The 26994-nt window shown below is 43.1% G+C and overlaps 1 protein-coding gene and 1 long non-coding RNA gene across 3 annotated transcripts; one reads left to right on the top strand and one right to left on the bottom strand.

The window, feature by feature from the left end:
* Positions 1-597: 597 nt before the first annotated feature.
* On the bottom strand, positions 598-23454 carry LOC121899333 (TCDD-inducible poly(ADP-ribose) polymerase). 2 transcript variants are annotated; one of them, XM_042415067.1, is made up of 7 exons: positions 23043-23454; positions 20895-21956; positions 10836-11025; positions 10147-10334; positions 5553-5915; positions 3622-3879; positions 598-2006 (listed from the first exon to the last, which is right to left on the bottom strand). In XM_042415067.1, the coding sequence occupies exons 2-7, from the start codon at positions 21929-21931 to the stop codon at positions 1817-1819; spliced, it is 2226 nt and encodes a 741-aa protein (XP_042271001.1). In that variant the 5' UTR covers positions 21932-21956; positions 23043-23454; the 3' UTR covers positions 598-1816. The 2 variants fall into 2 exon arrangements, with proteins under 2 accessions (XP_042271001.1, XP_042271002.1); XM_042415068.1 differs by lacking the exon at positions 23043-23454 and adding an exon at positions 22409-22978.
* Positions 23455-25510: 2056 nt separating this feature from the next.
* LOC121899317 lies at positions 25511-26197 on the top strand. Its single transcript, XR_006096680.1, has 2 exons — positions 25511-25655; positions 25861-26197. It is a non-coding gene; the product is annotated as an uncharacterized LOC121899317 (long non-coding RNA).
* Positions 26198-26994: the final 797 nt, after the last annotated feature.

Raw genomic sequence — 26994 nt, 5'->3', positions numbered from 1 at the left:
GTAAACACAACCCCAGTTGAAGGCAGCATTTCTTGCACAGTTAGATACAACTCTCACATCTATACTGTAAATATGTAGCTGGACAACTAAGTTTAAAACACATTTTTTCTTTCCTGTGGACAGAGCCAGGCCAGCTGTTCTCCCCTGTTTTCAGTCTCTATGCTAAGCTAAGCTAACTAGCTTTCATGTTTACCATACAGATATGAGAGCAGTATCCATCTTCTCGTCTAGCTCTCAGCACGAAAGCAAATAAGTCTGTTTCCCAAAATATCAAACAATTCCTTCAACATTATAACATTACTGATCCCTTTTGGCTCTTTTTGGAAACAGTCTGTGTCTATAAACATAACTGGGACTACATTAGCTGTTTTTATACAGTCTCTAAATGACTGTAGCTTCTAATTAATGAGATCTATATATTGAATGAAACCTCCTCCTCAGATCCCACTTAATGAGCGTTCGGTGAGTATTAAATGGATTAACGTTTGAAGGAATATCTAGGAGGGAGGTGAGCAAAGCATCACTAAAACCCCGCTGCTAATAAATCATATTAGAATAAAGCAAAAGCTGGCCATTCAGTCATTTTTTTCTTTTAGATTTTTTTATTTAATCAATGTTACATTAAACTAACATAAATAAACATTTTTATGAACAAAAGGCACACAGTTCAAATATAAACAAAGAGAACGTCTGTACAGTTTGTCTCGATGAAACGTGTCTACTGTCTCTGAGCGAGAGAGCGGTCCGAGAGAGAGATGTGTTACAGGGGGTTCAGGGTCTGTTGACAAAACGCTGCAGCAGCATCGAGTCTCAGCATGTAACTGTACACTCTTCAATCCCCCGCGAGGAACAAAAGTGGTGGGCACGAAGGCAAAAAAAACGCTGACCAGGAACAGCACTGGCTTCATGTGAAACCTCTGCCTGGAGGTTTATAGTACATAGATGTCCAGCTGAAACTCACTTCCATTGTCTGGATGAAGAGGCCACAAGATTCATGTTCACTAAATTAAAAGATTCAAACACGCAGCACATAGACTTGAAAAAGAAAACAAAAAAAAAAACATACGGGCCAGCGGCTGGGTAAACACGCACTATGTTGAGAAATGAGGGGTGGGGTCAGTGTGTGGAAGCTTCTGATTGGTTGGTTGCTGCTTCCTCAGAATTATAATATGACCAGTTGATCATTCACAGTACTGCCAAGACGCTAGCTGTCTACTAGTGTGGGGGAACCGTTTGTCCTGATGTGGGGTTCATATACAGCCATACGACTACCGGTAAGTCAAAATGATAAAGGGGACAAGGTTTGGTTTTTTTTCTGGATCTGCTCCAGATTAATAAGGTAGATAAACTCCTCATGTGTCAGACGATCGCTACCAGGCTCCTGATCGTACTAGATAACAAAGTGTGAGTCCAGTTGAGTCTGGTCGCAGCTGTTGCCAGTTGTCATCCACCTCTGAATGCTCAATCAAACAGGTGTTGTCCTTTGCTAGTCCAGTGTAGTCCAGTTTAATCCGGTCTGGACCAGTCTGTGGTTCCTTACTGCAGTCCAGTCTGGTTGGATCCAGTTGATAGCAGACCTGGATCATTAAGTATTTGCAAATATTTTTTTAGAATTTGTTTTAACCTGTTTAGATCACAAGTTTACACAAAAAAAGTGATTGAGAGAATTGGTTACGGTGATAATCATGTCCATGGTTTTTCACGGTCCAAACTTTGTTCCTTTTCGTCCTGTGCGGTAAACTCCACCCATCTAGCGCCTAAACAGACTAAAACAAACTATTTGCAAACACTGATAGATCCAGGTGTGATCCAGGGCTTAGATGGCGACTGTGCTGGGTACCTCCTCGTAGTGAATGATAAAGTAGGGGTAGCTCTGGTCATCGTTGAAGATGACGTAGATCTGGGGGTCCACCCAGTTGTCCACACAGGAGTCATAAAGGTCACTGGAGGGGTCGCGGAGGTTGATGGGTGGAGGCCGCCGCATGGAGGGATTTCCTACAGTAAACCTGTGCACACACAACAAAGAGGACAGAGACAAGGTTAGGTTTATGGCTCAGACACACTGAGTGCACACTTGTGTAGACATGTACTGTATTAACTCTTTGACTAATTAATGTGGCAAGCGCAGGTCTTTGTAGTTCCTCATTTCCAGAAGGCTAAAAAACAGATTTTCATTGAGCTCTGCATGTCTGGAGTTTCAGAGCAATAATTTACCACCTAAAAGATGCCTCTTCTAAATTTTATGATTACAAGACTGCTGCTCCTTTGTGTGTTTTAGTGCACCTTAAATAATATAAGCATATGCTGTAAGTGCATGAAATGAATGTACTGTAAGTATATGAAATGAGGTAGTGCACTGTAACCAGTTTGTTTTTCCTCTCTTGAATATTCATGCCAAGCCCTAAAGACCTATAATCCATCAATCTTTGCAACACGTTCTCTGGGGTCATAAATAAAACATATTAAAATAAGAAGACTGTCAGCTAAAGACAAAGATAGTGGGTGGAGACGTTAAAGAGTCTGTGCGCCAGATTTGGTTTCAGACAGGAGAGTTAACCACACTGTAAAGATAACTTCTTTATTGGTCTATATCCCTGCTCAGGTCTGGAGGCAATGTCTCCGCCTGTGCTGCGGCACAGATTGAAGTAATGTGGGGTGTGTGTGTGTGCGCTGTGTTTCCAAACCACCACACCATCCTTAGGGCACACCACAGACTGTCTGCTGCAACATAACAAAGCTGGTGATGTATGATGGGTTCAGCCAAATCAGCTGTTTTACATGTGTGGCTCTAAATTTGACTTGTATTTTTAAGGAATGGGAGTAGCATGATGCATAGCATGACCGGATGATGGTTTATGGAAAAGAACCTCCGGTTTTCCATCATCTAAATTAACACTGTATATTTTATTTTCAAACCCCTAGAGCGAGGGAGCAATATGGTCGGAAGGAGATGTTATTTCAGCTGAAGTATGTGCTGGAGGCAACATATTTGGCAAACAAACCAAAAAGTCAAACAACATATTTAGGGACACAAAAACATGTAAGCCCAAAAACACAAGGACACATCAGGCCTTAATTTAACATTTACCAAACTATGTTTCCTCCAGCTAACACCTCATACCAAAAGCATGGTGTCCTAGCTAAGATCTGCCTCTAAAACGAGGCTCATACCGCAAGTATTGAGAAACCGCACTTTTAAAAATACATTCATCTGACTGCTTAGAAAAAATAAATATGATCAGATGAAATACACCCCGGTTGGGCGATAGGACGATGTATTGCTGTGAGGTGATAAAAACTTTCCAGACATTTTGATATATTGTTTATAACGAAGCAATTATCCCTTGAAATTAGGTAATTGCTGCCTATGTTGTAAATCAACGAGGGACTTTTTTATAGCGCTATTGCATTTACAGTTTTAAATGTGAGGAGTTATGTTGTTTTTAATATTTAACTTACTGAATTAGCCAAAACCAGACAGTCCAATCTAGGGTTGTTTTTTTTTCTACAAAAGTATCTCAACTGAATTTCCTTTATTGAAATTTACTTTATCAAAGTTGCATGTACAAAAATTCCATCCATAATCAAAGTCATCTGCAAAATATAGCAGCCGACACACACCTGCCAGTGAGAACTTTGGCCAGGAACATGCAGTGGACTCCTTTGGGTGAGCGCTTGGAGAAGTTGTGGGAGTAGACAGCCTTGCGGGCAAAGTAGGAGCCCTGACCAAACATGGTGGCGTGTTTGCCGCAGACTCGTGGGTCGAAGTTGTGCTTGCAGATGCCCTCCACCACGTCGGCCGAGGTGCCGTGGAAGAGGTGGCGCTCGCTCAGCAGCCGGTCCATCTCTGACATACGGCGAGACATGTACTCCTTCTTCCTGTTGGAGCAGAGAGAGACAAGGATTAAAATAAACAGCCTTTCAGTGTTCAAAGACTAAGTTTCTATGATTATTTCATACTTATAAGTAGACAAAAGAATAAAATAATAAACAGAGTAAAGGTATAAAGATGATAAAATAGAAATAAAAACACTGTGCTCTTCATTCTTTAAAACAGAGTATCGCTCAGGTGATGAATGAATGAATTAGTAGACGGCTAGGAGCGGCCCTGCTATTCAAAAGCTGAGATCACAACCTTGTTTGCTCTAAAACCCGTTAAGAACACTGAGCCTAATCTGTTTCTTGAGCAACACACACACACACACACACACACACACACACACACACAAACGCAGCTCGTTTGATGTGAGCGGATCAATCAGGCATGCAGAGGTGAAAGCATTTCGAGCCAGATAGGCGGTGACCCAGGCTTGAACTCCCATGACCCTGCAGCTTGTGACCTGACACAGACCGACACTGCACGCATACAAGCATGTGCGCACATAAACACACACTAAATTTCCTACTGTCCTATTCTCGGAGCAATGATGTGTTCTAAGGTGACAAAAGCTGCACGACTTCCTTTCACGTAAACAACCAGCCAAATCTCCATGCCAATACACACACAGACACGAAAACAAGCAGTTATGGCTTCTCTGTCATAACTAGAGTGTGGGAAGAGGAAATCAACTGACATTCACAGGGGGCATCACTTTCAGATTCCCTGTGACACTCACACACACACACACACACACAAACACAAAAACACACACTCACACTCGAGTCATTGTGAAACCGTGTGGTACTAGCCGGTGTGGGAGTGCTCAACTGTCACAGCTGATAGGACGTGCCATGCTCTAACCACAGCGGTTAGCCCACTGTGTTCACGACAGGAACATCATCATCACCAAACATCTCTCCATCCGCCGCGTTCACACACTACTGTGGACTCATTCTCACGAAGTCCCGCACAGCTGGTCTCGTTTGCCCTATTTTTCTTCCTCTTCTCACACTGTTTCACATCCTCCCCGTGTTTGTTGTTATTAAAAAAGCGGTTTTGATTCTTGTTTCTTTCTGCAAGTTCATACTCGACAACATAAATCTGGATTAAAAAGGTTACTGATGCATTCATTTTCACAGCAGCCGCGTATGTGAAACTAGGGAAAAAAGAGTAACCAATGACAACACAACACCAATATTTTGGTACTTTGGTCCCATAATATCATATGAACGTGGAAATGACTGATGGTTTTTGTGCTTACAGCTGAATACTATTTTATATGAGTGGTGAAATCTCTTGACTATTAAAACAAATGACTTAACCACCTAAACCCACCACTTAAAATCATACCATCCTCATGACATTGTAGCTGGTGATGTTTTCAGTAATTCAGTAACAGTTACATTCAATAAAACAACCACAAATGCGTCAAAGTCGTATGCCACAACTCCACAACACACCACTGGAAAGTAAGAAAACACATGCAAAAGAAATAGAGACAGATAAAAATATTGGCTCTCTTAGCTGGGTTTTTTTTTTTTTAGAAAATATATCATCATGGGAAATGATTCATGATTTTGTGGTTTGACTGACAGATAATATCTCCAGCAATGAGTGAATGCTTTAAAAAAAAAAAAAAAAAAAAGTGAAATGGTCCCGCTGCCTGGCTCACCTCTTGTACTTCTCCCAGAGGAAAGGGTTCTGCACGCGCAGGATCTTGATGATCCTGAACTTGGTCTCCGACACCGTTTTGTGGAACAGGCTGTACACCGTCCGGTAGCTGCGGTCGTCGCGGGACACTGGCACCTGCAGGAAGTCCTGGCTCATCGTCATGGGCAACCATGTCTCAGGAAAAAGGCTGGGTGGGTTGGTGATTGTTGGCGAGAGGGGGTGCGACACAGAGAGATCCATCGATGAGGATGACAAGGAGGAGGAAGAGGAGGAGGAGGAGGAGGCAGAGGAGGAGGAGGAGGAGGAGGAGGAGGAGGAGGAGGAGGAGCAGAGGAGAGGAGATGAAGATAGGCCGCCCAAAGTCCTAGAGAGAAAAGAGAGCACATGGTGTTGATTAGTGCAAAAATATGGAGGTCAAGTACAATTTACAGCACCGGTTTGAATGCTTTCTGTTTATCTACTAGATGAATGGAGTTTACAGCATTGAGAGTAAATCAGATACACACAAAAAAACATATACAGACACAATTGATTCATGAATCCATCAGTTGAGTGGCAGACAATTAGCCGTCAACAATTTTGATACTCAAGTAATCGTTTCAGTCATTTGATTTAAGGAAGAATTGTAAAGTGAATCCTGAAGGACTGTTGGGCAAACAAAACAAGACATTTAAAGATGTCCTGCTGTATTTGTGTATTTCTTTTACTCAAATATGGTAACACTTTATTTTATTGGGTCCCATAGTTCTTGTAATTTCCTAGAAAGGAAGTCATAAGCTGTGAATTCAAAAGAAAGGTTCCTGGAATATGTAATTTAGTACTGATTATAGGGAAACCAAGTTTATTTGGTCAGTACATTTAAGCAGCAGCTGAACACGCAGAAATGTGACATTTGCCAACTGACAAGGACACAAAGTAACACAGAGAATTGATTTAAGAATGAGTAATGAATACTTATTTGGGTTTAAATAGAGAATATCTCTAGAAGAAACTCCTCTGGAAATCAATGGCCTCTTATAAAACTCAACACAACCAACTAAACTTAAATAAATGTCTCTAATTCCCTTTAATTAGTAGTTTTTTTTCACATAGTTCTCCCTAGGAAATGAAATTAAGTATTACCTACAATGCATTTAATTTTGCTCTTCAACACTATGAAGAATATGGACACTGTGCATTTTGCCAAAAAAACCTTTATTTACTATAGTGACATAAAAAAATAAGATGTTAGGGATTATTCCCTAGAAGATAAACAAATAATAAATAAAAACTGTGTCAACCTACAGCCAGCAAAAATTCAAAAAAACACATTACTGTTGTACTTTTTAACACATTCCTTCTTACAGGCCTTCAAATACAGGCTGTGTTTTCATTTGTCAGTGTCCATTCATGCTGAGGGTCAGTGACAGCAGCGCCTCAGGTCAGCTCATTTTCAGCAACAAAAGCATTAACGACAACCCGCACATCACAATATGCTATCTATCTCTACTCCTCTCCATCTGTTTCCAATCAAAGCTTTATAACGTAACGTAAAACCAAAAAAAAAAAAACCCCATTGTCTGGTGCGATAAACCAACACATCTGCGCCTCCGAAATCACATCCCACCACCGGTCAACAATGACACAGTCCACAGCAGCCGTCAGCCGTCACCGAACCAAACAAAACAGCGGGGCCGCGCAAAAACATGAAACCCAGACACCAAACAAGACGACGGGGAGGAAAAGGAAGAGCGAGAGCGAGAGAGAGAGACGGGGACTAGAACAAGAGAGAGGGAAGAATAAAATGCCAATTGCAGAGCTGTCATGGAAGTGTCAGAAAAACTATTGTGTCTGCCATTTGAGTCAATAACGGTGGTTTGGCTGTCAAGTTAACGCTCTCTAAGTGTAAATGCTGTTAGCCCTATCAGCCATAAGAGAGAGAGAGAGTCTCTGTGTGTGTGTGTGTGTTGTCAAGAGACTGATCAGTGTGATTCTGAGGCAGTGCGACAGTTTTCCTCATCTCTTGTCTCTCCCTCTCTCTCTCCCCCTTATCTTGTCTGTCCGGTCTCGATCTCTCCCTGCAATCGATGTCTCTATTCCCCGTGTGCTTTGAAGAGATCACAGACGGCCTGCTGCAGAGAACAAGTGTGAAATGAAAAGGGACAGATAACAAGAGAATGATGGAGTTGGGGTGGGAGAGAAGGAGGGAAAGAGTGAAAAGGAGAAAGATTAGGACAGATAACAAGGGAGGGAGGCTGGAAATAACATCATCAGGAGAAAAGACGATGACAGAAGCAGAGGGAGGGAGCGAGGCAGGCAGAGTGCCAATCAAGCTAATGATCTCAACCTCTAAGGGCGTTTTCACCTATAGTTTGTTTGCTCTGGTCTGAATCAGATGATGAGTTGGTGAGCTTCGTTTTTCCCCTTGGCTCCAAGTGAGCCAAAATGCAGCACCACAAACCACATTCACTTCACTCATTGGTCAGATGTGTCTAGGGCGGGAGCAAGAACGTAAACACAGGAAGTAGGTCCTGAAAGAGGTCCACTGGCCAAAATACAACGTACTACATTGTACTAGTCCAAGTCTGACCTTGATTCCTACTCCGGCTAGTTGTTAGCAACTGTTTAATTCGCTCATCCGCATCCCAGTATACAAAGCTCACCTGCCTACAGGAGCCACCTCGCTCAAACTTGCAGTAGTGGTTGGGTTGGATCGAGGTCGGATCACATTCCCACCACAAACAAACCACTCCAGAGTTTGTTTGGGACTAGACTAAGACCACCTCCTCTAAAGGGTCTCGGTGTGGTTGTTTTGGTCCACACCCGAGTGCGATTACTGTGTTCACACCTGCCTAAATGAATCACACCAAGGGGGGAAACGAACTAGAGTTAAATTTAACCAGACTAAAAAGTGCAGGTGTGAAAACACCCGAAGCCTAGCACGCACCTGATACACTCACACATACACAACCACACTTGTTTTGGTTATTTAGGAGGTCATTGCTCTGATTTGCATGAATTCCCTGGGAACTTAAAAAAAACAAGTCTTAACTCTAAAATTTAACCTTGTTGGGACCTGCTTTCGGTCCCGACATTGTAACTTATTGAAGTACACACACACTAAACCGATGAAAAAGTCCCAGAAACAAAGCCCTTGTTCCAAATTCCAGCTTCCCACAGTCACATTTCACACTCCTTCACTCACCAGCTCTGTGCACCCAGTCTGGAAACCATTTAGACCTCTCTCTCTCTCTCTCTCTCTCTCTCTCTAGCTCTCTCTCTCTCTCTCTCTATCTCCTCAGCTGCACTCCCTATCTCACTGTCTCTTTCTCTCTCTGTCGTCTGCTTCCTCCATCTAATTTTCTCTCTCTTTCCTCCATCTCCTGCTCTCCATTTTGTCTTTTCATAGCTGCCAGGCCTTGTACGAACAGCTCGTTCTCGTTGTGTGGGACACTGGCAGGACACTGCTACAGCAGCCAAGGAAGTGAAAGATTCTGCAAATGGGGTGAGATGACTCCACTTGTTTCCAATCTGGTATCACTTGTTTTAGAAATATCACTGAAGCGAGGCAGATTATTTCACTGCTATTGAGAAAACGGCAGCTGAGAAATGACTTTTCCTGAAATCAGGTTATTTTCAATAGCAAAGTGAACAGATCTAATCTCATTCACATATTTTCTCACTAGTTTTGAGGAAAAAAAAAAAAAGAATAAAGACCAGCTTAAATGACTTCTGTGATTACTTCTTGAACTGTGGAGGCTCACATGATTGACATTTTCTCCTTTCACGCTTTCTTTATCTGTTTTCTCTCCCCTCTCTGTGTGTCTCTTGTCTCATCTGTTCTGGTTTGCCTCATTATCTCATTTTCCGTCTCCGTGGTTCGGGTCCACTTTGTTCTGCACAGGACAGCTCCTGTTTCCTGGCGACTGTGTGATTTGCCAAAAACCTCTGAGCTGAAATTAGTGTTAATATGGGTTTCAGGTTCGGCTCGGGATGCCAATGTGCCATGGTCAAGGAGAAGATTAAAGGTGAATGTGGCTTTTGAGTACTCAGCCCTGAACACGACATTAGCATTGTGTACCGACCTCTGTGTGCCTGCCTGTCTCCAAACAGGGACTCAGGACGCTCACAGAACACAGAGAGCCTCAGGGAGACAGTGTATCACATACTGACGAGCCTACTTTCAGTGCGTCTGTGCTTCTGTGCACGTGTTGCTGGGCACTTTATGCAAAATCGAGGACTTTTTTTTCCCCTTATAGTCAATGTGGTTTCACATCCAAAATACTAAATGTTCTCTAACAAGGTTGAGATCTGAGTGCTAAAGGATCAGCTCTGCCAGAGAGTACAATTGGAAATACAAGCAGGGGGAGTGAAAGATAGAGACAAAGAGAGACTATCAATCAAGTGAATGACCTCTACCTCTCAACTGAGGACTGTCTGTTCCTGTCATGCTGCCTTTCTATTAATTAGCAGCAATTCTAAACCCCAGTGCTTACCAGAATGTTTCATTATCCCTGATAGAAGATAATATGCTGCTCAGGAAAAGTACTTTTTAGCATCCAGACAGCTTCTATATTGACTACCGGCGCAGGCGACAGTTAATTGTCTTTACTTACTGTAGGTGGGGTGTAAGCATCACAGAGGACATGAACATGGGCCGCTTCTTGATCTGACGTCTAAATCCGAAGACGGCGTTCTGCTGGAAGCCCTCCCGGATGTTAAGGATATACTGGTTCTGGAGCGTAATGAATCGCACCTCTTTAAGACCCCTCGCGCTTGCCTCCTCTATGAGCTTCACCACCGGCTGTGAAGGAGAAGAAGAAGATGGAGAGGAAGGAGAAGAGAAGCAGAAAAAGGATAAGGGAAGAAAGAAGTTAGACTTGTTTTTTTTTAAAATTTTTATGTTGAAGTTGAGTGCATTTGGCTGTTCTGCATTTCTCTCCATAACAGAAGCAAACATAGCTGCCTGCTCTTCTGCATCAAATGTATGAGGGAGGAAGGGAGAGGCTGGCGAAACGTTTAGATAACAAAAAGCCAAGGTGATAATGAGCGTCATCATGAAACACAACCTCACACACACACACACACACACAAAGTTAGAAAACAGTCAATCTTTACTGATTTGGTGGAATAAATTGCAATTGGTTGTGTACAGCTGTGTCACAAGGGGCATTTCAGTGTGTGTATGTGTGTGTATGCGTGTCTAAATCAATCCCATCATAGCAACTACACAATTGATTGGTGTGGGCAGAGCTAATGCGTCTGGCCTCATGTTCATAACCGCAAACAAACAAACAGGCCTCACCTCAGAGTATTCCCTCCAGCCAAAGTTGTCTCTGCAGTAGTACTTCCACAATGTGTGACAGTTGGGGGTGGGGTTTGGGTTTGTCGCGGGAGTGGCTAGAGGGCTGGGGGGAGTGGTCAGTCGTCGGATGCGGTCAAACTCCAGGTCACAAATTCGCATCGATCCAAAGTCAAGGGAGAACACTCGACCCCTGAAACACACAGCAAAGGATGACGTGTTAAAAGTTATTGTGATTGAAAAAGAAAAAAAAAACTCTTACCCAACTTGTTGCAATCACTGTGGAAAACCCAGTATTATTCATTCACACGACCAGCTAACATGTGGTTGTGGCATGGTGACCTGGCAGTTAATTTGTCACAGTTTGCATTTCATCAGCTGCCTCATATCTGGTCATGTGGCTGTTGATGGAGCCTTAATTTAACCCCAGTGTCCTGAAGCAAGACAACCAAACCTCTAATTGCTCACAAAGTGAGTCACTGCGATGACAGCATTAGCATGTCCTCACATATCACATGTAAACACACAGGTGGAAAAAAACAACACATAAACAACACATACATGATCAAAATATTATATATACACACGCTGAAAGTATGAATGTCACTGTAACAATTCACATATTAATCTTATTTCATTAATAGCTCTTGAAAAGCTAAAACAGAGCAGATTTAGTCAAGATTTAAACCAGAATGACTAAGGAATATATGACTATTTTGGGGAGAAAAACCTCTTTGATCAGCTTAAGAATGTGCAGCATGATGATGTGGTTAAAGGATCAGACCTTTTGGGAAATAAACCTTTCTCCCGAACATTAGATGAGAAGATTGATACCACTCTCACAGCTGCACAGTAAATACGAAGCTACCGCCAGTAGCCTGTTAGCTTAACATAGCATAAAGACTGGGAACAGGGGGAAACAGCAGCTGGCTCTGTCAAAAGGTAAAAAGAAAAACACCTTATAGCTCTGATAAAGCTAAATAACTAACGTCTGATGGTTTCCTGGCAACTTTACAGTGATTACAGGAAGTCTCCACCTAGAAATAATCTAGCACATAACCTCTTCAAAGAACACAACATATCCTTTTTACACTTTGGTTTCTGTATGTATTATAAAAACAAGATGTAATGTGTTAATATATGTGAACTTTTTGTTATTTTCAGTTATTCAGTCAAAGCCAGGCTAGCTGTTTCCCCCTGCTTCCATTCTTTATGCTAAGCTAGGCTAACCACCTCCTAGCTCTAGCTCCATCTCAATGTTGGACTATTCATTAAAAGCCTCTAATTTTTCTGCTAATTAGATAATTAAGTAGGAGGTCAGGTTAAGATTAATTCTCACTCAAAGTAGGTTAACCTGGTTAAAAGGTCCATCACATCATTACTCACTACTGTTCACTGAACATAGGCTACTTCATATACTGAAGTGTTAGCATCTGCTAAGTAAATAAATGTTGAAAAACATTCTTGTGCATACAACCTCCCTCAACCCCTCTCTGTCTTGACAAGCGTGGGTCAAAACCCCAATATGTGTGTGTATGTGTTTGTGTGTGTGTGTGTGTGTGTGTGCATCAGTCTCTCTACATTAGTCCTCCATAGGGCCTCTGGCAAATCGTTTCTGGGTCAGACATAGCACTCACATAAATGTGGGCATCACAGACTAGCACGCTATGCCATGGACGGCAGACAGACAGAGAGGTAGACACACACACACACACACACACACACACACACACAAACACACATATACATATGTACACATGTAGACTTTCTAAACACTCACACAGGCAAAACTCACAAAAACACGCACACAGCCTGCAAGTGTTAATGGGCTCATTGATTTTTGCCGGGAAACTAATTGGATGAAATGTCAAAGGTCAGACACTGGTGAGTGTGTGTCTGTCTGGTAGTGTGTGTGTTTGTGCGCGTGAGTGTGAAAAGCAGAGGTTGTGTTCTGGTAATGAGTGCGCTTCTGATTTGTTGTGAATCGCAGTCTTTAGATGTCTTAGTCTTTAGACCTTGTGTATGTGTGTGTGTGTGTGTGTGTGTGTGTGTACCTGACGAGTTATTAGTTCAACAGCCTGGAAAAGTGAAACCTCATATTATAATGGATACAGCGCATACAAGTGTTCGGTTTCATCTACTGTAAGTGCAATTACTGGTCACTAGGGTTACACGCACGCACGCACGCACGCACACACACACACACACACAGTTTCAGTCCAGGAAGTGATAGCAGAAACTGAGTCATCTTACAAAAACATACATACACAGATGTAAATACTATTTACTGGATATACACTATATTTACATTCTGCGCTTCTGCTAAGTCACAGTGAATGCATCTCTGCATGAGGAAGTGAAATTCGTTCACTCGGTACAGAAACAGAACGGTCACTGATTATCAGATAGCCTGATTACCAGAAAGACAGATACTGCAGGTGTCCGCATGAGTTATTGTTTTTCTGAACTGTATTGAAACATTCAAGTGACTCAAAAGCATGTTTCGGTTTCATAGGAAAGAAAACAGGAGATTTAATTTGAATATGAGATGGTGGTAAGACAGAGAAATAGAAGAGGAAGGATAATGGAAATGGGTTTTACAAGAAAAGACCAGGATACACAAGGATGAGAAAGGCAAGAAACTTGAGACAAATCGATTGTGAAAAACAGTACATCCTTTATTTCACCTCTGGTCAACCTGTTCTCTTCTTCTCACTTTGTTTTCTTCATTTTTTTTCCTCACTTTGTTCTGTCGTCTCTGTTCTGTTCCCTGCTTTTCTTTCACTGTTTCTTTCTGTCTCTACATGCATCTCTGTTCTCTGCATTTTTCTGTCTGAGAAAGAAAGTACTCTGCACCTGCATGACCCTCTCGCTGTCTGTCTTTTACTGCCTCTCGGTACAGAACAATTTCTGCTTGTAACAGTATGTTATGATGACAGGAGCTTCGGTATATGCGTGTGAGCCTGAGAGTGACTCCAGGCTTTATTATGAGGAAGTTAAGTGACCTTTGTCACGTTTACAGGCTTCCCACCTCACTCATTACCTCCCTCTCTCTCTCTCTCTCACACACACACACACGCACGCACTCACATGTACATACAAAGGTCTCTCCAGAGGTGTCAATCGATGTTTTTCACAGAGTCGTTCCCTCCCTCCCTCCCTCCCTCCCTCCCTCACTCCCAGACTGGTTTGTGCTGTTCTAAAAATAAAATTCCGCCGGTTAAATTAAGTGCACTGAGATTCAGTGCTTTCAATGTTGAAGCCAATCAAAAGTTGGACAGAAACGCCGGGCACACCCACTCTGGCAAGGTCGACACTCAAGACCACGCTTGAAATATTGGGCTGCTTCAAGTTTGTGCAAAAGTGTACACACAAGTTCAACTGAAAATGCAAATTCAAAGAGCAGATTGGGAGCGGGTTGTTTTTTTTTCTTTAGTTTTATAGGAAAAAGACTGATTGGGAAACCAGACTGTTGGCTTGGGAGAGGTGTTGGTGTACTAAAGGTGGAAAGACGCAGGCCCTTAAGCAAAAAAAACAAAAAAAAAAAAAAACCCTTGAACTTGCTCTGTGTTTGTGCCAGGAAGCTCCCAGGTGTGAATGTGTGGATCTGTGCTGAAGGTGAGGCAGGGTGTTGCTTGGAAAAAAAAAAAGAAAAAAAAAAAAGAAAGCGTGTTCAGCAAAACCTTTCCCTGGATAAATAAAGGTTAAGAAAACTCACTGCACTGTCAAAATGGCTGTTAATCCCACACACTGCCTTCAGCACACACACACCTACGAACTTTCTCACGGCTGCACACACAAGGACCCGCATACCAGCATCAGTCATGCTATTGTGAACGTCAGACTAGGGGAAAAAAAAAAAAAAAAAATAACATGAGAGCTCACTCTCGTACGCACACACGCACACACACACACACATTCTTTCGACAGATTCATGTACACACACGCAAACTTCATCCAGTCACGCCTAGATAAGTCAGTCAAGCAAATCTGCTGACGAAGGCTTCTCTCTCTCTCTCTCTCTCACCACACACATACACACACACACCTTGATGTCATGAGTCGGTGTTATTTCCTCATATTATAACTGCTCCTGTTATCTATTTAAATGTGTTTCATTACATTTTGATGGCTGTCAAAACACGCACACGCAGAAGAGTGGAGGAAAAAAAAGAGTACACTCATGTCTCCTGTATGTCCTGGATCGTTCCTGTGAGAGTGTGTGTCTGTCTTCCACTACAGCAGATCATTAAGCTCAAAGTTCAGGGTGTCCTCTCCCTCAGTGCTTTAACCTTCACTTTGAAGATCTAAAATGTGCCAAAGGTACAAAACGTGAGAGAAACGAGGGGCAGGATGGGAGAATAAATGAGTCTGACGTGAAAAATAACATATATCATAACATAATAAAAGGGGAGAGCTGATAGAGAAGGAGGGAAGGAGGATATTGCAAGATACAAAGAGCAAAAACAGGACTCACTAGGAACACACACACACACACATTTCCACACCTCGTTAGGCCCTTAAGGGACAATTGAGAGATGAAAAAGAGATACAAAAGGGAGTGAAAGAGGGGTGAGTCAGGGGAACGTCAAAAAAAAAAAAAAAAAGAGGATGAAAGATCCAGTGAGAGAGAGAAAAAAAAAAGGAGTAAGAGGTGGAGAAGGGAAAAAGGGGATGCAGGGATAAAGGCAGACTCTGAGTAATAAGAGAGCAGAGCGACCCAGACCTCACCCCACTGAATCATGGCATGACACGTCACACACACACACACACACACAAACACGAGCACGAAGAGTGGACACATTCATTCTGACACACTATCTGAAACCGCCTCTTATCGCAGTCACCACACGCGAGACGAGCAGCTCGCAGTCACAACCATCCTTCATTTTCCTTGATTCGTGACACAAAAACACACAATGAGGTAACATGGAATCCCCCCCCCCCCACCCCACCCCACCCCACCCCTGCGATATAAACACACAGGCATCCGCAAACAAGCAAAACACACACGTACACACCTTGGTGTCAGGTCGCTCTGCCCTTGGTGCTCGGTGTCTCTTTATGTCAGTTAATGACAAGCAAGGCTTTTATTACATGGCAGACAAAAGAGTCTCTCTCTAGCTCGATCTCTCGCAAACACACAAACACACACACACACACACACATATGGAAACTCAGTGCGGTTAAGTAAAAAATCAGCAAGATGTTTTGCCAGGCAGATATTACAGGAAATGGGTCTAATTGTGAGATATTTGGTTGAGAATTCCTGTTTTCCTGTAAATAACAAACATCACGTAATACTCTTCAAATCAGACAAAGACAAATAAAACTGCAGATGTTATTTTCTCCCTTCCCCCCCCCTTCCCTCTCTCTCTCTCTCTCTCTCTCTCTCTCTATCTCACACACACACACAAACACACACACTCACGCTACAGCACAGCATAAATCTGTTAATAAACAACCGTACAGCTGAGGATTATCACAGTATAACTTTTAGAAGCGATGACTGTGACATTCCTCCTTACTGCTGAGTTCATGTCTAAGGAGGATTAGCCAGACTTCCATTCCTGCTTATCATATGGATGGGATTAACCTGTGCTATGGATCATACACACACATGGGAACAGCTTGGCACAGAACACACACACACACTCACACACTCACGTAACAGTACATCAGGCTGTACAGCACATAATCAGATGCACAAAAATGCTCGTACGTCTTCTTTTCTGTCCCGCTCTGCACAACACGGCAGAGGGCAAAACAGGCCTGTGTTGCCATACCGACAGTGGAGCTTGTTAAGTCATCTGCTGCTCTTTAGATCACTAACAATGTTATCATTTGGCTGTGGTAACCACGGTGATGCCTTCGCCCTGTGTGTGTGTGTGTGTGTGTGTGTGTGTGTGTGTGTGTGCGTGTGTGTGCTTGTGTGCATGAAAAGACAGGCTGGATTGCGTTTCCAAAGAAAAGTATCAAAAGAGCTCTCACACACACCCAGCACAGCACAAAGCTCCGGGTAAATGACTGAACTGAGAGCTGAATAACCAGAAGACTGTGAACGCTGACTTTGTCCAGTGAAGATCAGCCTTCAGCAGAGTTTACCCAGCGTCAACATGTCACCAAAACAGACTATTTAATAATATTCACATCCACCACAGACAGCTCACCCACCCATTTCTAGCCCCGACCTGTGCTGTAAATAAACACTGGATCGGAAGAGGGCAATGACACAATAAACCACTTTTTCGAAACCAGGAATTAGCCGGTGTTTACTTGCAGCAGATAAACAAGCAAAACTTGAAAACCTATGCATGAACCTGGGAGTGTTTTTTTGTCGGAGAGGTCATGAGTTTCAGGAATGAAAATGTTTTACATCAGTGTTAAGTTTTCACTCTACCGTTCTCAAACAGTCAAACTTGTTTCAGGGTCGGGGTTAGAAAAACCTTCGCTACAGTTGTACATCTCTGGTGTTTGAAAAATGTAGGAATTCCCTCTGGAAGAGGCAACAGGACAGGTTAGAATAATGAATAGACATTAGTAGAATTGAATTGTTGTTGGTTAAAGGCCTCTACTCCTACACAAGTGAAATCATAAATGGGTTGACAATATCTACAATAGCGTAGGACTGTGAAAACTAGTGAAGATTCAGAACATTACATTACATTCATTAAGCAGATGCTTTTGTCTAGAGCTGCAGTGATTAATCGCTAACTAATTTGATAACCATTTGAAGTCATTTCAAAAAAATGTCCCAATTCTCTGATAGCAGCTTCTCAAATGTGAATATTTTCTGATTTCTTTAGTTGTCTATGACAGTAAACTGAATATCTTTCAGTTTTTGGACTGTTGTTGAGGACAAAACAAGACATTTGAGGATGTCAGCTTGGGCTTTGACAAACAGTTTTTAACCGTTTTCTGACATTTTATAGCTCAAACAACTAATTGATGAATTGAGAAAATAATCAGTTTAATCGATAATGAAAATAATCATTAGTTGCAGTCCTACTTTCAACCAAAGAAACTGACAGTTGTACTTAAACTCTTTCTTCAGATTCAGTGATTATCTTGTAAAGTAACTTGACAAAAGAGTGTCATAGGACTTCTAATGAAATAACATCAAAACTAATGTCTGATTCAACTTATAAAATATCATAAATAAACATCCTGTTACTTACAGCTTGTATAGATAAAAAAAAAACTCAAAATGATTAAGTAATTATCAAAATAGTTGGTGATTAATTTAAATAGCTGACAACTAATTGATTAATTGACTACTCGTTGCAGCTCTGATGACAACACTTATATCTTCAATGTTCTGGCGTTTCTAGTTTCTGCTGCAGCTTCTGCTGAGCGAGCCAGATGGTCCTGTCTGACTGTATGAGAGTGAAACAAGCTCAAAAAGCCTCTGAAGAATTTGGGCTGACATCACCAGGTGCGTATCCTGTTTGTGGAGCAATATGCATGCATGAATTTCAGTTGAAAACATGAGTCAACTACTTCGACACATACAAATCTTTGTACACACACACATACGCACTGAGGTTTGTGTGTGTGTGTGTGTGTGTGTATGTGTGTGTGTGTACTGTCCACACAGACATAAACAAAGACAAACACACATGGACACTCAGAGGTTTCAGTAAATCATGATGGTCTGGATGATTTGGTCGGGTGTGGCTGACAGATTGATGTATAATGGTATAGCTGCATCACTGGCTGTGACGACACTGAATGCACTTCTAACCCCGTTCAGGCAATAATGTCACTAAGGAATTGCTTAAATTTTCTGATGACCTTAACGTGACCTTAAGACATGTCCACGCCTTAATCAAACAGTGAACATCTGCTTTGTGTTTGCTGATTTTGGGAAATGTTAAACACCTAAACTGCTCAACAGTTTCTTTCTGCAAACATTACTAGAGCTGAAAAAACGAGTTGATTAATCGATCAACAGATGGATCTGCAACCATTGTGATCATTGCTAACTCTGTCTCCATTGTGAGGATTTACTGCTTTTCTTTAACTTATCTGATAGTAAATTAAAAAGACTGTTGGTTGAACAAAACAAGCTATATAAAGACGTCACATTGGGCTTTAAGAAAGTGTGATGGTGGACAAGATTATAGACCAAACAATTAAGAACATAATCAGCAGATCAGTAGTTGATGAAAACCATCATCATTAACTGATTAGTTGATCGACAGGAAATTAATTGGCAGCTGTTTTGATATTAGAGTCATTGTTTTAGCCATTTATAAGAAAAAATGTGAAAAGTTTTCAACTTCTCAGATGTGATGATTCAATGCTTCTCTTCGTCATACATGACAGTAAACTGAATATCTTTGTGTTTTGGACTTTTGATCAGACAAACACAAAACATCTGAAGGCCTTTGGCTCCAGGAAACTGGGTTCTTTCTGACATTCAAACGATTAATTGAGAATTCAGCAGATTACTGGATAATGACAATAATTGTTAATTGCAGCTCTAAATGTTACAGAAATAGTGATAAAAAAAGACGTAGCAAGATTTTCATGAATGTAGCAACATGGCATATGATACATCGTATGCCATGTTGCATACATTCATTCATGTTGCATGTTGGGGCTGCAGAGTGACGAGAAACTCTGGCTTTGTGACGAAGACCACTGCGGAGGGGACATCTTGCGTTATTAGAAAAAGTGAATATTAATGGAATAATCAATTAAAAACAAAGTGTGTAACCAGCTTCTTCTAAAATACTGCCTTATTTAGAATAAGGTCAATGTCCGTGTGTTTGTTGTATGTCAGTTCCCGTGCGTGACTCTGCATACACACAAGTACATCTTGACAGGAAACCGTGCATGCTCCTTTATGTCACCCCACTGGGGCTTGCCAAGTGCTCGCATGTGTGTGTGTATCTATGTGGGTGTGTGAGAGAGTGAAAGAGAGGTTTATCTCTGTCTGCTAAAAGGCGTGCGTGTGAGCACTGCGAACCACTGAGCTTCTCTGTGCAACCGATTCGTGTGAGCATCTGCGTGCCAAGCAGCGTGTGTGTGTGTGTGTGTGTGTGTGTGTGTGTGTGTATACACAATTGTGTGCATGTCTATGACCAAGGGAGGGAGAGAAGCTGCCAAGTGCGTCTGTGTCAGTGACCGCACAAGGCAACTGAGGGTCATGGAAGTTCACAGCTTTCTGCCAAGTGCTGTAAAGTCTGGTTTGGACGGAGCTCAGGCCAATCAAAGGGCTGAGTTTTGGGAGCAGGGAAATACAGGAAATAGATAAGCGATATCAGGATAGGGAGACGGAGTGCCATACCTACACAAGGGCACGATAGCTGATATGATAGTTCAAATAAAGAGATACAAATTGTGTACACATTGACTGGAAGACATGTGAAGGCTAAACACACACACGCATAGACGGGGGATCAACAGCACGGATATGCACTTTCACACATAAATAAAACACGTTTATGGTATTAAGGGACGTTAACAGTCATACAGGCACACTCGCTTGGCCGCAGTCTATCAGCCACACATGTACGGAGCAGCTGCAGTGTCAAAGCTTTCAGTTTGTCAGCACCGGTGAAACTGAAGAGGAAGCTCAGACCCGACGTCTACTGTTTCCAACACACACCAAACCAGAAGTAGCTTATCATTCACGAGCAGCCTATCAGCTTACTGTACTATTGTTGCCATGTCACAGGTACCTATCAATTTACCACACAGTAGCCTTTTCAGCAGTACTTACAACACTTCGGTGTACTGGTGTGGCTGCAATGTTTTCCAGCACTGTATCGATCCAGTGAGAGGATGTGAGGAAAAATTTAAGGCCTATAAGTCAGTAAATTTATGGCTGGAAACTGACAAGTGTGTGAATTGTGGTTTCATTTCCTATTTTAAATTGATTGAACTGAAAGTGAATTGACCCAGAAGCACAGATCCAAAACAGAAATGCAGAAACACTCTGGGTGCTGCTTCTCTCCGCAGTAGGATCCTGTATCTAACCAGAGGGCATGTAGTATCCCCAGAATATAATGATGTAGCCTGCAGGTTAAACACTACGGTTGGTGGGATACTTACTGAAACTTGAGCCTGACTTGCTCATTGTCCGGGTTGCAGTACAGTCTCTCCAGCTGTTCCTGGGATTCATCTGCTATGCTCTGCCACGTCTGACCACTGCTCCTGCGGATCTGCCAGTGGTAAGGCAGAACGGTGTGGTGGTGGGCGCAGTCGTTGCCATAAGCGCACTGCCCCTGGAGGAAATCCACACAAATGTCCACTGAGTCTGACTGGTGTGTGTGATACTGAAGCTGGGTGAGGAGCTCAAAAACCAGGTCCAGGGAGGCCTCTTCGCTTTTATCCTGAAATAGCACTCCTTTGTCGGGCTGAGGGGCCTGCAGGAGGAGGGAATGGGGGGCCTGGACGCCAGTGCAGTCTTTAACTGGAAGGCTTTTTGCCCCAGAGGTTAAGAGGTCATTGCTTTTGATGGCCCCCTCCTGGTGAGGAGCCTGGGGTGCAACTATGGGAGGTATATCCCTGCTGGCGGGCGTTATTGTTACTGTACTCCCGGCCGCCCTGAGGCCAGGTTTCAGCTGAAAGCAGCGGCTGTCGGGGGTAGGATCGGTGATCTTGGGTCTCTCCCCTCGCCGCTCTGTCTCCTCCAGCTCCGCAGTAGTATCAGCTATTTCCACATCACCGTCCCGGGTCATCAACCCCGGAACTCCAGTCCCAGCTGTGGCATCGCCAGCAGCTGCCGGGTCTTTCAGACACACCTGGCCAATGCAGTTCTGTTTCACCACGGCTGCTGCGCACAGGTTTCCTGGAGTCCGACCCGGCTGGTTCCGGGGAACAAACACTCCGTCCCCGGAGACCAGCGTATCCGTGCTCAGTAAAGTGGTCAGTATAGGGTCCTCTAGGGCGCGGTGGAGGCATTTGGCGTCCAATTTCCTCTGCTTCTTTTTAAAATAAGGTTTCACCAGAGGTATTTTGTCCGGGAGTCCCACGATCTGCTGTTCCGTGAAATCTTCCCCTTCGTCCATATTCAAGCTCACATCCAGGGAGATCCCAGTCGGCACACCGTCTGCGGATTTCTGGAGAATGTGCAAAGTTTTATCCATGGTCCCCTCTTAAACCCCGACAGTCCTGAGAGAAAGAGAGAAGGAGAGAGAAAGAGGTAGTCATCAAAGATAACACCTATAATCCTATAATCTGAGGTGAAGTCATACTGGCGCATGAAGCGATGATTAATAGGTTGCTTGGACGAGCTATTTAGTCATTAAAAAAACATAACAGTGAAAACTCGTCTTTCCTTTCCTGGAAAGGAAAACCCTCGCCCTCTGTTTGCTGAAACGAAACCTGTTTAACCCCTGCGACAAAAACTAGACTGGTCTGGTCCCTTAATGACCCTGCAGATATGACAGGGGTATTACAGTAACAGCCACCATGATGATCTGCTACTCACTGTTGAGCACAGACACATTAAAAGCCCCTATAGGAATATTACAGCTTGTTATAGTGATTCTCGTTTTAAGCAGGAGAGGGGAAAAAAAGCTCCAGCCTATCGCAGCCAGCAACTGGAGCGGAAAATATATTACCTAATCCTGCTGAGGGAACTTGAGCACACAGTCACCAGCTTCATTAATCATATAAAAATGAGGATTATATAATTGGGCTGTTTCTTTTGCTTTTACTCGGCCGTCTTTTAGTCTCTTACTAACGTCATGCCTGCAATTACAGCTGCGTCTCCAAAGCAGGAGCGATAAAATCAGCACTGTAACAAAACCCCTCTCTCTCTCTCGGGACTATATATTTTGATCACGGGAGTCCGATACACGGCCCCTGCAGTCTACGTGCCGCTTACACATCGCTGCCCGAGCAAGTTTGCACGTAGGCTACAGTCGACACACACACACACACATACACACATACACACTCACACACACACACACACATAGAGCCTACAAGCCACTGCGGCGGAGCAGCGACAAAAGATAAACGGAGCACCCCGGAGCTTTAATTCAGCACGTCGCTACAGCAGCTTTCCCTTCGTTAACAAACATTTCTACAGCAGACCCGGAGCTTTGCTGAACAGCAAACAATGTAGCAAACACTGCAGCACAGGCTGGCTGGGCGATTTGTAGGATACTAGCGTAGCTTTCTTCCCTAGTCGACTCAGGAGGGACAAATACCCACTTTCTCTTAACACCGAGACGACAAAAAAAACCCTACCTGCGCGATAAAGTCCGCCCCTCTCCCCCCGGTCTCGACTCTTTTTGGTGGGTAAAATCCGGTGCGCACATCTGCGGAGCTCCGTATCCAGTCTGGAGTTTAATAGTATCCGTGTCTTGACGAGACTGTAGTCCGGTTTGGTTGCTCGTGTCCCTCTGCCGGCCCCGCCGCTCTCATGCTCTGTCTTTATTTCATGCTGTCTGTCCCCTCTCTTTGTGTCCTTTCTGCCGGGTAGAAAAGCGCAAGAACAGGAGCGGTAGTCCGACAAAAGCGGAGCACAGCTGTAGCGAGAGACGCTTTGCCTGCCTCCGGGCTCCGCACAGCCATAGCCCCGCCCCGTAACCTGGTCAGAGGCGGGGCTTAGCTCCAGAGACAGAGAGGGAGAGAGAGGGAGAGAGAGTCGTCTGGTGGTGGTCGGAAGAAGCTGCATGAGGGTGTGTGTAGAGGGAGGGGGGCTCAGAGGCCTTTATACTGTGCTCCGGACGTATTAAAAGGAAAACTGGACGGATAAGACTTGAGAACAGCTCATGGCATTACAGCATACAAGCATCAAAACACACAAATATCATCGAGGAAGATGTATTTTGAACTTTTACTGAGGTAAAATGTCAGTAAAAGTACATAAGTATCAGCAAAATGTGCTTATGGACATGCCTAGATGAGCTTGCTTAGGGGCCACAGATTAAAAAATAAAATTGTCAGGGTCCTGATGACCCACCCTTAGCAATATGCGTATATGCCCTCTGAGTTCTCATCAGTGCACATTAATAGGCTTCCCCAAAAACAACCATTCCTATGGTGAACTAATACTGCTGGACCTAGGCCCAGGTTTTCTGTGTGTCAATGAGTTTGATTCAGTTCAATTCAATACAACTTGTATGCAGCAGCTCACTGCCCAGATCAACAGATACACAGTTGACAGGAGAGAAGGAAGAAATCATATAAATCACAAAGCCCGAAACAATTAAATGATGCAGTTTGATAAAAAAAAAAAACTACTTTATTCGGGAATATGTATCATGTGAACACAAGCAAAATAAAGTCTTAAAACTAGATTTTGACACAGGACCCCTTTACAAGACAGAGCCACAAGACTGAGTTATAGCCAATGTGAGACCTACCATAGTTGTGTACTTTATTGGTGCACATTTCTGAACAAACTTGCAATTAATCATACTACCAAAACAAACTGATATGCAGTGAAACTGGGTTTTTGGGACCCCTGGGGGTCTGTGGCCTTGAGGCACTTCTTGTCCTCTTCACCTGTTTGGTAATCTGGACTCATAGTAAAATTACTGCATGGATTGGCCTCTTACAATCAAGTATACAACCACCAAATTATATATATATTTTTACAAACTGGCATTGCAAAACTTGTTCCTATTAATGGTTTGTGATTAGTCTGTTATGCTTTAACAGATTATTTCATAAATATTAATAAAGCCATTAGTTGCAACTCTTTACAAAGTGTGTCTTAGTAGAAAGGGGCAATCAGTATTTACATTTTGTAGTTTGTCATGGTGAAGCTAATCTGAGCTGCTTTATGTACTCATAGTATATCACTACTAGTGATGTATCATATTTTGTAAACTCATTTGTTTTGTATGGAAAATATTAACGTACAAAGTAACTATAGCCGTCAGATGAAATCTAGTGGACTAAAAAGTACAAACTTTGTCTCTGAAATGTATGGAAGTAGAGGTATAAAATAGCACAAAATACTCATTGTACTAATTTGCTCCCCACCACTTAAAATATCTTGTGTAATAATCTGTTTTAAGCATGAGATCTTTTGCCAGTGAAACCACATTTTATCATCCCAGATTTTTTTCACATTAGACTAAACGCCCCCTCCTCTCATGAAGCCCACCCTGGACCCAGAAGTTCTTGCTAGCTACAGACCTACCTTTCTTTTTAAAAAAAAAAGATCTTTATTGAATTTCATATAATTCAAATTTACAAGAACAACAATAACTTACATCTTCAACCTCCCTTTCCTGTCCAGAGTGTTCGAGAAGGTGGTTTCGTCTGAGCTTCAGGACCACCTTAAACATACCTATTTGAAAATTTTCAGGCAGGTTTTCATTCAGTACACAGCACTGAAACAGCTCTGCTCAGGGTTATGAGTCATGGACTCTGTGTTTCTGGACTTCTTGTGTTTTTGGTGTTGCTCTGTGTGTGTTTTGTATGTGCTCTGGTTTACAAGTTGTTTGTGATAACTGCATTTGCCATTTGTGTTTCTTTGTGCAGTGCTTGAGCTGGGTATTGTTTTTTTCCTCTGAGTCCAGGGTTTTCTTTAGCTTTATCTCTGCCTTGCTTTGGGTTTATTCCTGCCAGTTTGTAACCTCTTGTGTTCCTCATATGTTGCTGCAGTCCTGCTCAGGCTGTTTTCCCTTGCACACCTGTTCTGTGTTTAGTCTTGTTAGCCTTGCCCTATTTGTTGCCTGCCACACCCTCATTGTCTTTATTGTTAATCAATCCTTGTGTTTCCCTCTTTATTACGATGCCTGCCCCACTCAGCTATGTCTTGTTCTGTGATTAGTTCCTTGTGGATTTATACCTGTCTGTTCTTTGAGTTCTTTGAGAGTTTGTGGTCCTGGTCCATGTATCCCGGTATTTGCAGTCATTGTTTTTTGCTCCTCGTGTTTCAAATCAGCCAGTTCTGTTTTTGTCTTTGTTTGCCAGTAACCAGAGCCTTCATTGCCGACCTCCAGAGTGGCTCTGCATGTCTGGTTGTCCTACTGAGCGGCCCTGCATTTCTGGTCGCCCTCCCAAGTGACTTTGCCCATCCGTCCTGTCCCCTTGTCGCCCTCTGCAGCGATACTGGCCTTCGGTCCTGCATCCTGGTTGCCCTCTGGATCTGTTATGTCCTTCAGCACTGCCCCCATGCTGCCTGCCTGAGGTCTCTTGCTCCACTCCTGTTCAGCTGCCAGGGTGCCCGCCTGGGGTCTCCTGCTCCGCCCTTGTACTGCCCCCAGGCAACTTGCCCCTGTCTGTTCTTTGAGTTCTTTGTCCGTTCGTGGTCAATGTATCCCGGTGTTTGCAACTGTCTTTTACTCTTCATTTTTGCTCATCGTGTTTCAAGTGAGCCAGTTCTGTTTTTGTCTTCATCTGCCAGTAACCAGATTCTGGCAAATAAATACTTATTTTCTTCAGTTCCTGTTGTCTACCTGTTGCTTCTGCATTTGGGTCCACTTCTCTGCATAACTGTGACCATTATGAGGCTGTTTATTGCTGTTAATTGCTATGCTGATGATGCCCAGCTGTACATCAAAACTGCCCCAAGCCCTACAGCCATGTCAAGCCTCAGCACCTGTCTTGAGGAGATAAAGGTCTGGATGAGCACAAATTTCCTACAGTTAAAAAGCAGTATAATAAAGCTCTCCTTATTGGCAATCCACACCAGATTCAATCATTCCCTCATACGTCGTCTCACCTTTGACGGCCAGGTTATCCCCCTTTCCTTGTCAGTCACTTATCTGGGTGTTAGGTTTGACCCTCAACTGACTTTTGATGACCATGTAAGACATCTATGCTTTCTACCATCTCAAAAACATTTCTAAACTCTGCCCTTCTCTAACCCTGTCAGATGCAATGAAACTTGTCCCTGCCTTTATCTCCTTAAGACTGGACTATTGCAATGTGCTCTTCACAGGGATCCCTGGCAGGAGCATCCAGAAGCTCCAGTATGTTCAGAACAGCGCTGCCGGGATCCTAATGAGAGTGCGAAAACACGAACATATAACACTAATTCTGTTTTCACTGCACTGGCTCCCTGTCTCCTTCAGGATTGACTACAAAGTCCTGCTACTCACATACAAATCCATCAATGGACATGCGCCTCCCTACCTACAGGAACTGATCATACCACAAACCTCCAGCCACACCCTCAGATCTTACAGCAGCTTGCTCAGTACTAAGCTCTGCACCATGGGGGGTCGAGCCTTCTGCT

The sequence above is a fragment of the Thunnus maccoyii genome, chromosome 6 (genome assembly GCF_910596095.1).
Source record: "Thunnus maccoyii chromosome 6, fThuMac1.1, whole genome shotgun sequence".
Lineage (NCBI taxonomy): Eukaryota > Metazoa > Chordata > Actinopteri > Scombriformes > Scombridae > Thunnus > Thunnus maccoyii.
This window is presented reverse-complemented; position numbering and strand designations above follow the sequence as displayed.